We start from the raw sequence: 15,720 nt of genomic DNA on the forward strand, positions 1-15,720 counted from the left end.
CGGGGCTGCCCCGCGGCGCGCCTGAGCCGCTGCCGCCCGGCCGTGAGGCTGGCGGCGGCCCCGCGCCGCCCAGCGCGGCAGGTCCCGGAGCCGGGCGCTTCCGCCTAGGCCAACGGGTGCCGGGCTGCGCGCAGGCGGCGGCGGCGGCGCCGAGCGGAGCCGGGGGTCAGGCGGCCGCGCCGGACTCCTCGCTTCCTCTTCGGGCCAAGATGGCGGGGGACGAGGCGGGAGTGACTCTGGGGCAGCCGCACCTCAGCCGGCAGGACCTCGCCACCTTGGTGGGAGCCGCCCGCGGGGCGCCCGGGGAACGGGGGTGCGGGCGCTGAGGAGGGGCGAGCCGGTTGGGGGTGGGCGGGCGGCGGTGGGAGGCTGAGGGCGATCCGTGCCTCCCTCCCGGCCCCGCCGCGGCCCCGCGGGCCGGTGAGGTCCGAGGGGGCCCGGGAGGTGGTGGGGCCCGGGGCTGAAGGGGGCGCCGGGAGGGGCGAGCTGCAGCCCGCCGGGGCTGAGGGAAGGGGTAGGTGAAGGCAGGCGCGGCGGGGAGCGGGTTGGGCCGGTCGCGGCGGGTTTGGGTTGTCTGGACGAGGCGCTTCGCTTGCCGGCCAGCCCGGGGCGCGGCGGGTCGACTTCACCGGTGAAGCTTTTGTGTGGCAGCGGTGGAGGTGGGCAGTTTCCTCCTGTAAGGATTGTCCTGCTCAGTGGTGCTAAAGGCTCTTCCCGCCCCGAAGTAGGCATTCTCTTTCCCCAGCGGGCTAGGTGGATTGGTTGCCAGCTGTTTCTCGGTTGGTCTACCAAGAAAATTTTCTTGACTATCAAGAAAATCAGTTGCTGTGATAGTCTTGGCTGTTAAATGTCTCGCCTGGGCTGTCTATCTTATTACGCATATATATTCAGACAAAATGAGTCGGAAATCCTGTTGCCTGCTTCCAAGGCTATAAAAGCTTATTTGAATTTACAGTAATAATTTTTTATATTTTGGTGGTTTGAGCACAAGATATTTTGACGTTTTGTGTTATAGCTAAGCATGTTGATACTCGTTAGTGAAACATGTTAGTAATTTCAGAAAGTTTCTTTACTTCCTTTCATTGTGGACTGTGGCGTTTGCCGGTCAGAAAGAGCACAAGTAGGCTTAGTTGGGAGGTCAGTAGGAGTTACCTTTAAGACCTATTTCTGTACTCTTTCAGTTGGCCCTCGAATGCCTACAGATGTCTGGAGCTTATAGCAGAACTTAGCTTTATACCAGTCTTGAGAAAAAAAAAAAAAATGCATGTGTGCATAATTGTGTGCACCAGGAACAAGTCTCTTGATGACAGGATTTGCATCATGCTTACGTGCTTGTCACCCATACTAGATGGTGCCATCTGCAGGTCACGTTCCCGTCACTGACTTCAGTGCATGTAGTCATTTTAAGTTAGCTATACAAGAAAAATAATTGCCTGCGTTAAGCGGACAAAACTTGTTTTGTATTGAACATGTGCATTTTATTCATGTAATACTTGAGAACAGAATGAGTGACCTTATATTTTTACACAGATGTGTTTAAGTTTATTTGATTTTATGCACAGAACTTGCATGTAACAGTGTAAGCAATACATGATTTCATGTAAATTCATGTGTGTGTGTGTGTTATTTCTGTCGTAGCAAAACATTTATATCCTGTCCTGCACTGAGGACTCTTTTGGCATCATGTGTCTTTGCTTGAACTGAGCACCTCATCCATATGAATCCAGTGCAAGATGGAAATTAACTGTAAACAGTTTAATAAATAGTACAGAGGAACATTTCAGTGGATTTCAACATTTGTCCAGTATTTGGACAAACAGCTTTAAAAAACCCAAAACGTGTCTTTCAGATTTGTCTAACTATATGGAATGTATTTGTAAGTGTTTTGATTTGCTAGGTGCTACCAGTAGGTTCGTTCAACAGGCTATTTAGGACAGCAGAATTTTTTTTCTGGTACCTAAAGTAGCAATAACAGTATTTGAGGAGAAAGTAGCCATTTAAAAATACCAAAACTAAATCCATGGCGCTAATGAAATCACTGAACCTTACTGACTCCAAGGTGTTAGTTATAATTATGTACTGACTGTAATGGAAACTCATACCAAATAAACAACTGTTTATTGACAAAACGTTGTTTTTAAAACATAGGTGCAGTTCACCATGTAGCCTATGGAAAGTTACTTTGAATTTGCCTGCTATGTGTAATTTAAGTTTGGGGATAGGTAAGGGGTTTTTCATGTGTTAGAGCTTCTTTTGGGGTATTTTGTTTTGTTTACTTCCATCTTTAACACCTTGCAGCCTGTACCAATCTACAGTCAGTGTTTTGATGTGCAATCTGTACTGATTTACAGTCAGGATTTTGTTCACTTTCTGTCCTATTTCACATCCTTAAAAGACTGGAATGCCTATCTAGAATTATTTTAATGGGCTTGGTTGGATTTTGCTGAATAGAACTACTGGATAATTAAAAGAACAAAACAAAACAAACCATGTAGTACTCTCTAAACATTTAGATACAAGATGTGTAAATTCTAAAATCTCCCTCATACAGGATGTTACCAAACTGACGCCTCTTTCACCAGAAGTCATCAGCAGACAAGCAACAATTAACATAGGTAAAAACAAACTTCTAAGAAAGAGGGGTGCATTAATGTGACTCATGCTCACAAAGTAGTGCATGGTACCTATGTGAGAACATTTTTAAGAAATTCTTACTGAAACAAACAGTAATGTAGATACAATGGTTTTATTATAAATTTTATCAGGGCATGGGAGGATACTTGTCAAACCCTTTTAATTTGGGAAGCACTAATTTTACTTCAAGAACACTGTTGAATGAAGTGGGAAATAGTTGCTAAAACAAACGTTATTTTACCTTAAAATTAAGTATTGAAATGAGTTTTGTGGAAATGCAAAGACCTGTCCATTGAGAGCTCAATTTAGGATTTTTTTTTTGTTTAAATAAAAGCGATTACGAAACCCATACATACTTCTGATGGAAGGTCTGAACTTACTGGCTACAGAGGGTTTGGGGTAATTTTGTTGATCATAATGGAACGTTGCTCAAAATTAAACAATGGTTTATTGACAAAATTTGTTTTTAAAACATAGGTACAATTGGTCATGTAGCCCATGGAAAGTCGACAGTAGTCAAAGCTATATCTGGAGTTCATACTGTCAGATTTAAAAACGAACTGGAGAGAAATATCACAATCAAGCTGGGTTATGCCAATGCAAAGGTGAGTCATTACCATAAGTCTATCAAATATGTTGTGAATATATTTCAGGTAGATGTAAGCTTATAGGTAACTAACCCTTGATGAATTAAACTTTTTCACAATTTTTAAAAATTACTTACAGATTTATAAGCTGGATGACCCAAGTTGTTCCCGGCCAGAGTGTTACCGATCATGTGGAAGTAGCACCCCAGATGAATTCCCTACAGATATTCCTGGCACCAAAGGGAATTTTAAACTAGTCAGGTAACTGCTGTAAAATGAATGGTATAAATCGTGTTTCCTTCCTTTTACGTAACTGAAAGTAGTCAGGATTGTGCTGTAGGCTGAATGAATACTTAGGGCAGACCGCATGTTCTTAGGTGCTGGGCACCCCTGATCGAAGGTGTCTACGCTCCCTTGTTTTTTACTAGTTGTGATGCACAGTTCATGATAGGGCAAAACTCTGTCCTCTGCCCTCGGGTATTTGCAGGACTCTGAAGTGAAATTTTTCTGCTGTGCTAATATAAGTACATTTTAAAGCCACTAGAGTGAGAAGTAATGTGGCCCTCACAAACTCAACTTTAAAATTCCTTTCTGGAGGGTGACCTTTGTTAAACTTTTTTCTTCCCAGATGTAGAGTTCTTAAAATGAATATATGAAAGCCTGATGCTAAATGTGAGATCAGGCCTCTTAAGTGGAGGCCAGGTGTTCCTTATTCATTTCTAATAAAGTATAGCATGATCATTATGCAAGCATAGTAACCACAACAGTTGTTACATGGGTCCTTACAATGATTGCTCAAATGAGAGTAGTCACAAAGACTGCTGCACGACAAGATTCCTACTTCGTGCTTATGTATAAAATACACGTAGTGCTGTAATCACGCATTTGCTTCCTTTCCTCAGATTTCCAGTAGAGCACTTGTTCTAACAATAACTTCTGTTGGAGTGTGGCAGTCGTGCAGCCATTGTTAAACTATTGGTTAAAAGCTTTGGATTCTTTACCTTACTGTTTGTTTGCTTATAGTAGATTTTTAACATTGTCAGTGAAGCAGAAAATTAGCTCCTTGTTTTTTGGTGGCATGCTACCAGGAAACAAGGATTTTTCACTGAATAGGTTCAGGTAAGAACATAGTGAATTGACTATTACGTTCTGCACAATAAAATCATAAGGTTGGAACTGAGAGCTGTAATACTGTCTCTCTAGATAAATCTTTGAAGTGAAGTGAATTATAACCATGTAATTAAAGATGCATCATTTTCTGAATTTGGAGAGTGGAAGATGTCTTTTAAAAGAGACATGAGAAATCCTATGGTGTGTTTGTTGTTTTTTGGTTTGGTTTGTTATTTTTTTTATTCTGGTGCATTTAAATCTAGTCTAATTTACAAGTAATTTTGTGAAATATTAAAGCATCCTAATATGGATATATGGTTACAAATCTTAAAACTCAGAAAACCTATTCAGTAACAGTTCAGTAGTCTTTGTGTTTTTAGAACTCCTTTGAAAATACTTTTAAGGTATTACTTCTCAACATCTGTCTTGAAACATTTGTTTATCTATTTTAAAGGTACTTTTAACTTTTGTGTCTGCCTAGCCACTAACAGAAGTCAGAGAAATTGTTGATAATTGGCTTTTGGACTTCTTTAACCTTCTTCTACAACAGGCACGTCTCTTTTGTGGATTGTCCTGGCCATGATATTTTGATGGCTACTATGTTGAATGGTGCAGCAGTAATGGATGCAGCTTTACTGTTGATAGGTAATGATTGCCACACAAAAGCAGAGTTCTATTTTTTAATTTCATGAAGCAACTTTATATGGGTTTTAAAATTTAGTGGGGTGGGGTGAGTAATTAAAACAGTTGAATGTTTTTGAGGTGTGTTTAAGAAAATAAGGTGATGTTACAGGGAAAATGTACCCTAATGAGCTGGGGTTTTTTTAGACATTGCTATACACACTGTCTGATAGCTGGTCCAATTGATAGAAGATTAGCTAGATAAGATGAAACCTTGCAGTGGTATGGTACAATAAATTTAGGTAATTTTATGGAAGTAGATGAACAAAAGGTATATTCTGAGTTTTTCTGAAGCTTTGGCTTGCTATAAATATATATGTAGCCTTTGACATACAGGAGAGTCCACAAACATCAGTACAAAGGGTAAACCCAGGTGAATGTGGGCAGAATCAAGGTACAGATTTACCTTGATTCGGACAATTTTTGTTCTGATTTGCAACCAACAGGAAGTGAGTACAACTGATTTTTTTCTGGCTATAGAACGATTTAGTGCTCTTCAGTGATAAATAATAATTAGCTTACCTGGATAGGGCCTGTCAACGAATGAGAAAAACAGCTTCAGATACTGTAATTTAAATAGTCTGAGAAAGCTGATGAGCTGTCATTTCTTCTGCCTGTTTAGATCGAGAAAGTCTGATAGACCAAACTTCAAGTGAGATTAACCACCATAATGGCACACCAGGCCAAAGTTGGCTTCTTCAATAATTGAAATCCAAATGATGCTGATAACTGCCCTATTCACATACTTGATATATTTATTGCCTGTTTTAGAGTTTGGGGATCTCGGCATTTTTATGGCTTTAGTGATAAGAAAATGCCGTAGAATTTTAAGATATTTCTTGGAAGGTGATTTGTCCATTATGCTACAGTCAGTACTGAGATGTCTGAAGATCTAAGGGATGGAGTAAGTCAAGTAGACACAGGATAGCTGACAGTATCTTCGGAAATTTTAGATGTGTGTTTCTGCTGGGAGCAAGAAGGATGGGGGAACCACTCTGGCAACCTCTCATCTATCTTACATTGTGTGGGTGCTACAGCCAGCTGTTCTGGGCAAGAGTAGGTGTTTATTAACTTGGATGTTTCATATGTAGCTTACTGAGAGGTGACTGTCTTTTTTTTAAAAAGATACAGTGAAAAGTAGATGTCCTAACTGTAGAAGCTTTGTCCATCTTTATAGTTTCTGTATTGCAGTCGCTTTTCTTCTTTCAGCTGGCAATGAGTCATGCCCTCAACCCCAGACCTCAGAACATTTAGCTGCTATAGAAATCATGAAACTGAAACACATTTTGATTCTACAGAATAAGATTGATTTGGTGAAGGAGAGCCAGGCTAAAGAACAGTATGAACAGATTCTTGCATTTGTACAAGGTAAGTTTTCAACAGCAGAAATCCAGTTAGTGGTGGACATTCTTCAGTGTTGGGTTACAGACACAGTGGTTTTCTATACATTGATAGAAAAGCTTCTCTTACTTAGATGATGCTGGTGTACATAATCTGTTAATCTGAAAAACAGACAATTGAAGTTGTGCTTCTTACTTGTGTCAGACTTCTTACGCACAATAATGTTAAGGCTGTTGGTTGGAGCTTTTGATGTAAAACTAATAGCAATAGCTCTTACCTAGTAGCTTTCACTGAATTTGTGGTTTCTTTCGTAGAGATTGTACTGTGATTTTACTGCGGTGCAGGAGAGAATGAAGCAGTACTTGTTAGGGGCACCTTGTTGGTATAAATGTGTTAGCTTCTTTTATCTAATCACAAAAGATTGATTCATCTTTCATCTCGCTATGTAAGTCCACTTCAGGCAGTGTTATCCTACTCTGTTCATAAAGTTCTGCTCAACTTAAGTGTTTTGATTTTCATCTTTCCCAGGAGCTTCCACTTTTCCCTGCTTATCTGCTTTAGCTGTGGTGTGTGAAAAGCTGAACAGCTAGATTGTCACCATCAAAGTTAGCCAATGGGTTTTTCTTTTTTTTTTTTTTTTAAGTTCAGAACTGTTGCCTTGCATAGGCTGTTCATAACCGCTATATCAGAGTGGCTTGATGTGTAAATTTGGAGCTTGAGAACCAGAGTTATTACAAAAAACATAGATGTAATTAAAACTAATATTTAACAAGCTTTGATAACTAAATGCATCCTTCCATAAAATTAGGATTTTTCTAAAATACATATTTGTTTTGCAAAACTTAGGAAACATAGATTGTTAAATTGATAGGAATTTTAGTTTGTCAGAATGAAACATGGGTGTAAAATTAATACTAATGTATCAGATACTGAGATCTGATCTCTCTGAGGAGATTATTTTAAGAATATTTCTGATCACAATGTAGGAAGTGAATTCTCCCTTAGAGCAGAAGATCATCATGCACAATGTTCAGAGAGCAGCTGTAAGGCTCTTCAGTACACAGTTATGCAGAGGCAACATGAGGGTTGTTTCAGAATGCCTCAAAAAGTAGGTCTGGTTTGAGCTAAAATGTTGAAGGGAAGGGTAAATGCTTTGATACTTACTGCTTTGGGAAGTACACATAAAATGTGCCTTGAAATTCACTGGTATTTTTAACAATGACAGAAGGCTTTGTCATGTTGCTGTAAATACTACATTAAGGCTTGATGTTGAACTTCATTTTGGTTTAGGTACAGTTGCAGAAGGAGCTCCAATAATTCCAATCTCAGCGCAGTTGAAATACAACATTGAGGTAGTTTGCGAGTATATAGTGAAGAAAATCCCAGTCCCTTTGCGAGACTTCACATCCGAACCAAGGCTTATTGGTATGTAAATGCTTAGGTCTGGGCTCTTGCGGCTAACAATTTACTGCACGTATCTACACCTGGAATAGCATCTTGCTGAATGCTCTAAGATGATGTAGCTTTAAAAGGAGCATCTAGCGTGCTCTTATTTTAAAACTTGTGTATTTTCTGAGAGCTGCAATGTTTGTTCATACTTAATTGCTATAGTTAAATCTGTTTGAGCTAAATGCTGGGTTTTGTGTATATTCCATGTGCATGACAGCACTAAAATGTGCTGAAGATGGTAAATTTACCTGTGTCTTAAAAACATTCCTTTAGTTGCTGTGAATCTAAATTCAGTTTAACAAAGTACTGACAATCTGTGGAATTTAAAAATTAAATTAATTCCATTAAAATCTTATAGGTAGCCTGATTAGATTTTCTGTTAGTCTCCAGGATATAATTGTCAAAGTCTCAATTCTTGTCCTGCATATTACGAAATGCAATTCCACTACGATGAATCCATTTGTTTGCTCTTTTTTCCACATAAAACATGGGAGAACTACAAAACATGTTCAGGACTCTTGTAGTTTGAACCTGGCCAGCAGCCAAACACCACAGAGCCCCTCGCTCACCTCCGCTCACCCAGGGGATGGGGGAGGGAATTGGAGGGGTAAAGGGAGACTCATACATTGAGATTAATACAGTTTAATAATTGAAATAAAATAATAACAATAATAGAAAGTACAAGCACAGTGTAATTGCTTACCACCCACTGACTGATACCCATCCTATTCCTGGCTAGTGATCCCAAAATACCAAGGTCTTGCCATCACAGTCCTGGAAACGAGTGAGAACCCGCTCCTTCCCAGCCACCCCCTCCTCTATATAGTGAGCATGACATTCCATGATATGGAATATTTCGTTGGCCAGTTTGGCTCTGGTGCTCTGGCCGTGCTCCCTCCTGGCTTCTTGTGCACCTGCACACGGGCAGGACGTGGGGAGTTGGAGAGTCCTTCAAATCTCAGCAACAACTGAAAACATCAGTGTATTACCAGCATTCTTCTCGTACCGAATCCTATACCGAATCATTAAAACACAGCACTATTCTAGCTACTGAGCTGAAAAATTTACTTTATCCCAGCTGAAACCAGGACAAGAATGCATAAAAATTCACCACATTGAAACAAGGTTCCGGTATTCATGATTGAAATTGTGAATATTGAAGAGGTTTTGTTATATAGTTGATAGTTGCCTTCTTTTTCAGTTACTGATCTTTAACTAACTTAATTTCTGCTATGCGGAAACAGTTTTAAAAGAAGATTTATGTATATGAGCAGCTTAAATGTTTTTGAGAACAAAATCAACTATGTACTTAAAAATTTATAATAAAATATTAATCATATTTTTGTATTCTCCCTGAATGATGCTTTTGTAATATTTATAAATATGTGTATATCTTCATAAGAATATGGAAGCAGTCAAAATTACTAAAGACACTAGTTCTTTGGAAACCTAATTTTAAATATAAACCTGGTTATGGTCTGTTCTTTTCAGTAATTAGATCTTTTGATGTCAACAAGCCTGGCTGTGAAGTTGATGACCTTAAGGGAGGTGTAGCTGGTGGCAGTATTCTAAAGGGTGTGTTAAAGGTAACTTTTTCTGGTTTTTGTCTGGAGATTTGTAATGATAATAATGATCTTTTCCGTGCTTAGTAGAAAATGAATCTATATAATTAAATTCTTGTATTAAGCTAGAATACAGGCAGATAGCACTGATCCTTTCTGTCTGTGCCTCATTTTTACTTTCCTGGTTTAAAATACAAGAATATAAACACTCATTTTTATTTTTTAAATATATTTTTGTTACTGTAGCTTTAACATTTGCTAATAATGATAATGTTTTCATTGCTTACAAAAAGTGAGCGAGTTGTTTTTGTGTTGTTTTGGTTTTTTTTTTTTTTTTCCTTTCCTACCACTTTTAATTGCTGAATTATTGGGGGAAGAGGGGAGCAAAAGAACTTTAAAAGTACCTCAGAAGCATGCGTGGGTTCCCACAGGTCCTGCTTCCCCATCTAAGTATTCTGTATAGTTACTTTTTTTTTTTTTTTTTGCTTATGGGATACTGTCAATAGATGGAAACTTGAAAAGTTGCTCTGCTAGACTGGAAAGTGGAAAGCAAACTACATCTTTGAACACTTACACAAGTTGTATTTTCTTTGTATTGTGGTTTCCTGATGCTGATCAGTTATACTAATCAAATTAACTCAATTTTTCTCAGTGCTGTAACTTTTCTAAATAAAATATTATTTAAAAAAAAAATTAACTAAAATGTAAATGTTGGCATTATTGCTGATAAATATCCTTTGCTAAAGCAGTTTTGCAAATTGTAGTGAAAAGAAAATCAATTATTATATTGGCTGTAAGATACGGAGCTTTCAGTATTGTCCAATTTGCAGTAAACAGTGCAACAGAAATCCTAGAAGTTCTACAGTAGCTCAGAACCAGGGACTTGTATAAATAGATCTTGGGAGAAGTAGGTCTTATCTGTGACTAGTAGTTAGCTTTATGTTCCTGTGAAACAACCAGCTAATCACTTTCACTTTTGTAATTAGGTGGGCCAAGAAATTGAGGTCCGGCCTGGAATTGTGTCCAAGGACAGTGAAGGAAAACTCATGTGCAAGCCAATCTTTTCCAAAATTGTGTCACTCTTTGCCGAACACAATGATCTACAGTATGCTGCTCCAGGAGGTCTTATAGGTAAGAATATTCTCTTATGAAAAGATTTATTTCTTCATGCTTACTGAAAACACTTGGTTTCATTCAACAAAGAATTTCAGTGTAGTAAACAAAAAGTCTATGAGGAATTTCAAATAATTCATATATGCAGAGTGATACAACTTGGCTGTGAAAATTAAATAAGTAAAGAGGTTTTGGAATGTCACTGGCCAATGCAAAGTTGATCAACTTGCAGTGTTAATTGTACCAGCTTTAACAGTAGAATATTTATTTCTTCCATCTGTTTAGATAGAGCTCACAGTCTTGCTGACATTCTGAGAGTGCTGTGCAGGTAATAGGGAATTCACAGTACATTCTCAGTTTTTTGTTTTTAGATCTCCTTCAAATATTTGAATACGTGAATGTGACAGGTACCTTTCAGTTACTTCTCGTGACTGTCCTTGTTGTGTTTGTAGGTGTTGGAACTAAGATTGATCCAACTTTGTGTCGTGCTGACCGAATGGTAGGACAAGTTCTTGGTGCAGTTGGAGCACTGCCAGAAATATTTACAGAGCTAGAAATTTCCTATTTCTTGCTGAGACGACTACTGGGTGTGCGCACTGAAGGAGACAAGAAAGCTGCGAAGGTCTGTACCCCTTTTTTTGTTTTTCCTGATTTTTCTTCTTGTGCTACATTTTATTAGTATATACATTTTTTGATCTTATGTAGTAGTTTTGTCTCACTGTTCATATATGCTTGTAGCTGAACTTAACTGCTTATTTAATATTACAGAGAATGCTTTTCAGAGGAGTATAAATTCATATCAGAGTAGTTTCAAGTAGCATAAAGTATATATGTGTTCTTCTAAACATAGTGGTAGTTTTTTCCTTTGCTATGGGCCTATTCATTTGTGCAATAATTAGTTTTATACATGTACTGATCTACTTCCTACTTAAATGCTTCCTGTAGATTCTCTCTCTGCGGAACTTTTTAAAGCTCAGTATTCTTGAAACACTGTAGTTGAAAAGAAACTGAACTTGATGCATGGCAGTCTCATGTTCCATGGTCCATTTTACACAAATCTAACTAAAAGCTCATAGTTTTCCCTGTTTGCATTAAAATCTGTAAACTGCTTCATGCAACAGTAAGTTCAGTGCTCTCTTTATACTGTGAAATGAATTATTTTTTGAGAAACCATTTTGATGTATGGAGGCATAAGGGAAATGAGAAAATCCAGGTTATTTGAAAGAATGGTATAACATTCCAGTTTGTAGCAATATCTGAGACACTTTACGCATTTAGTACAGTATGTGCAGTCATCAGTATGTTTTATAGGAAATGTAGAAAAGTCCCAAGAAAGTGTATCATACCAAGAATCTGCAGTACTACATGCACAACATATTTACATATTTGTCCTTTCATATATAAACTTTATCCACTGACACTGGTGTGCATGGTTTATGCATGGGGATATTTACAGTTTTTGTATTTCCCAGCTGTATCTTTTTTTGTGGCAGATAGGTGACAGAAGATGCTCATTATTGTCTGTGGTATGTTTTTTTTAAATACTAAAGCTTATGTTTCAGAGTTTTGTATGTCTGTCTTCAGGTGCAAAAATTATCAAAGAATGAAGTTTTAATGGTAAACATAGGATCCTTATCTACTGGAGGGAGAGTCAGTGCAGTAAAGGCTGATTTGGGGAAGATTGTGCTAACTAACCCAGTATGCACAGAAGTGGGAGAAAAAATTGCCCTGAGTCGAAGAGTTGAGAAACACTGGCGGTAAGTTGATGCTAAATTGGCAGAGTACCCGGATGTTATATTGTTAACAAAAAAATACATGGATTTGATTTGGTTGCAGAATAGGTATGTCTGTTTTAAAAATTCCTCTGGCTTCTCGTAATACATTGACACCATTGTTTCGGAATGCTTCATCTCATTACTAGCCTCTTTTTTTTTTTTAAAGAAGCATTACAATTGGCTAGATACCTGTTAGTTAACAAGACAAGGAAACATCTCATGTTCATGGTTTGTTGCCAAAACTGCCATGCTGCAAATTGAGCTAACAGTATGCAATCTTGGCAGAATGGTTTAGAAATTCTAGTCGTGTCAAGCAAAAGCCTGTCTCTATACACCCCTAAGTCAATGGTGTTCTACCTATGGAGCTGTATGTGATTTGTATCCAAACCTTGAAGTAATAGCGGGGGAATGGAGGAGGGACATTAAGGTTCAAGTATTTTGTGTAGTATGAGCAGAGAGGAAAGAAAAAGGTATCAACTGGATTGACCCATTCAGATTACAAATATAAAGTGTCTGACTGCACTGAAGCATTTGGAGGCTGAAAATGATGAGCAGAATCGGTCGATGATTCATTTTAATCTTAGTGCCATACTTTTTTCAATGATTACGCATACTGTATCTGTTATATGTTCCATAAGACTACGTGAATATCATAAGAATATAAGGGTATTTGGATTTGTTGACCCTGCACAGCTCTTGTAGTATAAGGGAACCATAGCCATTTCTGCAATAAGTGTCTACTGTGTGAAAAAGGATCAAGCTTTAAATATCCATGGATGAATGTTTCTTTTACAGATCAACAAGAAAGTGTAGACGGGAATTTAGTGCTTGCTGTCTCAGAGCTAGTTGACAAATTCAGGAAGAGATTATTCCCTGAAAAAAAAAAAAACAAGGAAAAAGATAGCATGTCTTGAATGGGAGTTCAAAACAAAACAAAACAAAAACAAACAAACAAAAAAAAACAGACAAAAAAACCCCAAACAAACAACAAAAACAAACAAACAAACAAGACAGGACCCAAATTAAGTCAGGGAAGTCAGAAGGAAGAGGAAAAACTATTTATATTGGGAACGATGCTTTTTTTATGAGCTATAGACTGATAGCCTGTGCAAATTTTAGTGTGAATTTTGTTGCTTCTGCAGATTACTTCCCACTTGAAAAACGTGACCAAATTTTGCCAAAAAGCCCACTTGTCTGTGGATTATGGGGTGGACAAGTAGTGGCAGCCTGCTATAAAGATCCTGTTATTAAAAAGTTGCTTTCTATACTGTATTAAAAGGACAGAGGGGCAACATAAGAAAAGTGAAAGTTGAGAAAAGGGAGAGGAGGTAAACTGGGAAGAGCAGCATAATAAAATAAAATTGGAGTAAAGATAATGGATGGTTGGTACTGTCAAAAAGATCTTGTAGCCTGAGGCAATGGAGTACTGAAAAGGTAGAAAGAAGTGAGAAAGCAAGAAAAGAAAAGGAGGTATAAGATCGAAAGTAAATATATAGAGGGTAAACAGCAAATGGCCAAGCAAACAGGACACACTCGTGATTCCAAGGAACAGTGGATCCAGAGGTGGACTAGTTACAACCTGTGGATTTGGTCCTGAAAAGTGGGAGGTGCTGGGCTAATGTACTCTAGTTCCTTTTCTGGTATCCGGAGACAGTCTCTACTGCTTAGCAAATTAACTTGAGATGCACATACAGTTTCTGTGTATCTCCTTGCATGAAATCGGAAATGTTTTAAAGACAGTTGTATGAATAACATGGACTGCCTGCTGACTGTTGAAATGGACATAATTTCTTTTTAAATGTGTACTTTTCTGAGGCAACAGTGGCCTATAAAAGGGGCCTTAATTTTACTGAATATAAATAGTATAACTTACTTGAGAGTCGTCACCTTTATAGGTTACAGGTTTATTGAGAGTTACAGCTCTGTTGATAATCTTACTGTCATCTGAATTTTCACATTTTCATTTCTGTTTGAAAGTAATGCAGCACTTCAGGCATAGGTGAAAGACATCAGGCTGTGAATAGATTTACAGTCCAGCAGTACAACATAAGTTACAACATTTTCAGATTTTTCAGTTTACTATTCAAAGGTGCATCCTGAGCTGCTTACAAACGTACAAAAGTCCTCTGTCCCTCATCCTTTTTTATTCTGTGCTTCCACTAACCAGTCTTAGATCTTGTAGGATGTTTTGGGTGGGAGACAAGTGGAGAAAATTCAGAATGTAAAAACTGAAGGCATAGGAATGACAGAAGGATGTCGATTTATCTAGGATATTTCTGACTACTATTAAAAGTAATATAAATTGTTTTTCTTTTTTCAGTTTAATTGGTTGGGGTCAAATCAGAAGAGGAGTGACAATCAAGCCAACTGTTGATGATGACTGAAGAACAAAAGAGTGCTTCATTTTTAAAGATGAAGTGCCTGTTTCTATTTTGGAGGGGGTATATTTTCACAGTGGAATTGGAAGCTGTGCAAACAGTGTCTTTGAGTTGTATGGCTGTCCTTGTACGTTTTATTGAATTTTACCCTCTTACTAAAATACTAGCCACTATCACCATTAAAAGTGTAAAAGAATTGGTGTAGAAGTGGGCTTAATTATCCACATTTTAGTAGAAATGATTTGTACATGTCTCTTGGCATGTCTAATTTATGTCATTTTGTGTTTCAGACTTATCTGTTCAATATCAGTCAAGCCAGGCCCAGTGTAACACACAAACCATAAATCAGGTATTGAAATAAAATACTGCTTATTTTCATTAATTCATACAATTTTTCTGAGTAACAAAAGACAGCAGTGATTATTCAACCAGTACAAGAATTAAAAGCAAAAAACCAAACTCTTCTTGAAGACTAGTACCCATTCTGCACAACATCTTGTTTTGTTTAGACAGCTGTTTACAGTAACAACTTTCTTAGTTTGTATGGCTCACTTTAGGATTCTAGCTGTATTACTCTTTAATTAGGGCAGCAATGCTGACTGACTTAAATTTGTCACTTCCAATATTACAATGAGTTTTGGTTAAACCCCCGAAGAATAACTACAAGTAAACTGAATCTGAACTGGCAGTACTGGTTTTGACCTCATTTTAGAGTGGATTTATAAAAATAACGTGATTAATTTGAAACATAGCTGTTTGTCGTCATGGAACTCTGTGTGGGTGACCTGGGAGCTCTTCTACAGTAGGAGTAAACTTCTATTTCAAAGTTATATTGAGCAAGTATTATCTATCATCTTGAACTGTAAAATACCTGGAAGAGGCTGTAGAAGGGGATGATTTGGGGGAGGGATGGAATTCAGAATGAGATGAGGAAGAAGGTGTAAAACCACTTTTGCTTAGCTAGCCTGAATCACACTCCTTAGGAAAAAACATAATGTAAAAAACTTATTGTAGGGTGCTAATACTTTCATCTGTTTAGGTTTAACTTCTTCATTTGTACTAATGTACATAGATCTAGGTGTTTTATATG

At 38.0% G+C, this 15,720-nt stretch overlaps 1 protein-coding gene across 1 annotated transcript; it reads left to right on the top strand.

Annotated features, from left to right (window-relative positions):
• Positions 1-50: 50 nt before the first annotated feature.
• Positions 51-15,012, top strand: EIF2S3 (eukaryotic translation initiation factor 2 subunit gamma). Its single transcript, XM_042788500.1, has 12 exons — positions 51-278; positions 2,552-2,615; positions 3,112-3,239; positions 3,361-3,482; positions 4,882-4,976; positions 6,222-6,380; positions 7,644-7,778; positions 9,294-9,388; positions 10,351-10,495; positions 10,930-11,099; positions 12,062-12,234; positions 14,573-15,012. Exons 1-12 carry the CDS (start codon positions 210-212, stop codon positions 14,634-14,636), a joined length of 1,419 nt encoding a protein of 472 aa, XP_042644434.1. The 5' UTR covers positions 51-209; the 3' UTR covers positions 14,637-15,012.
• Positions 15,013-15,720: the final 708 nt, after the last annotated feature.

This window comes from Tyto alba, unplaced genomic scaffold, assembly GCF_018691265.1.
Source record: "Tyto alba isolate M040663 unplaced genomic scaffold, T.alba_DEE_v4.0 Super-Scaffold_14, whole genome shotgun sequence".
Taxonomy (NCBI): domain Eukaryota; kingdom Metazoa; phylum Chordata; class Aves; order Strigiformes; family Tytonidae; genus Tyto; species Tyto alba.

Bases quoted from the DNA above. Each gene is read 5' to 3' on its own strand.
- EIF2S3 (XM_042788500.1), top strand. From the start codon at position 210: ATGGCGGGGGACGAGGCGGGAGTGACTCTGGGGCAGCCGCACCTCAGC. The intron at 9,389-10,350 runs GTAACTTTTTCT...TTTTGTAATTAG, and splicing joins TTCTAAAGGGTGTGTTAAAG to GTGGGCCAAGAAATTGAGGT. The intron at 10,496-10,929 runs GTAAGAATATTC...TTGTGTTTGTAG, and splicing joins TGCTCCAGGAGGTCTTATAG to GTGTTGGAACTAAGATTGAT.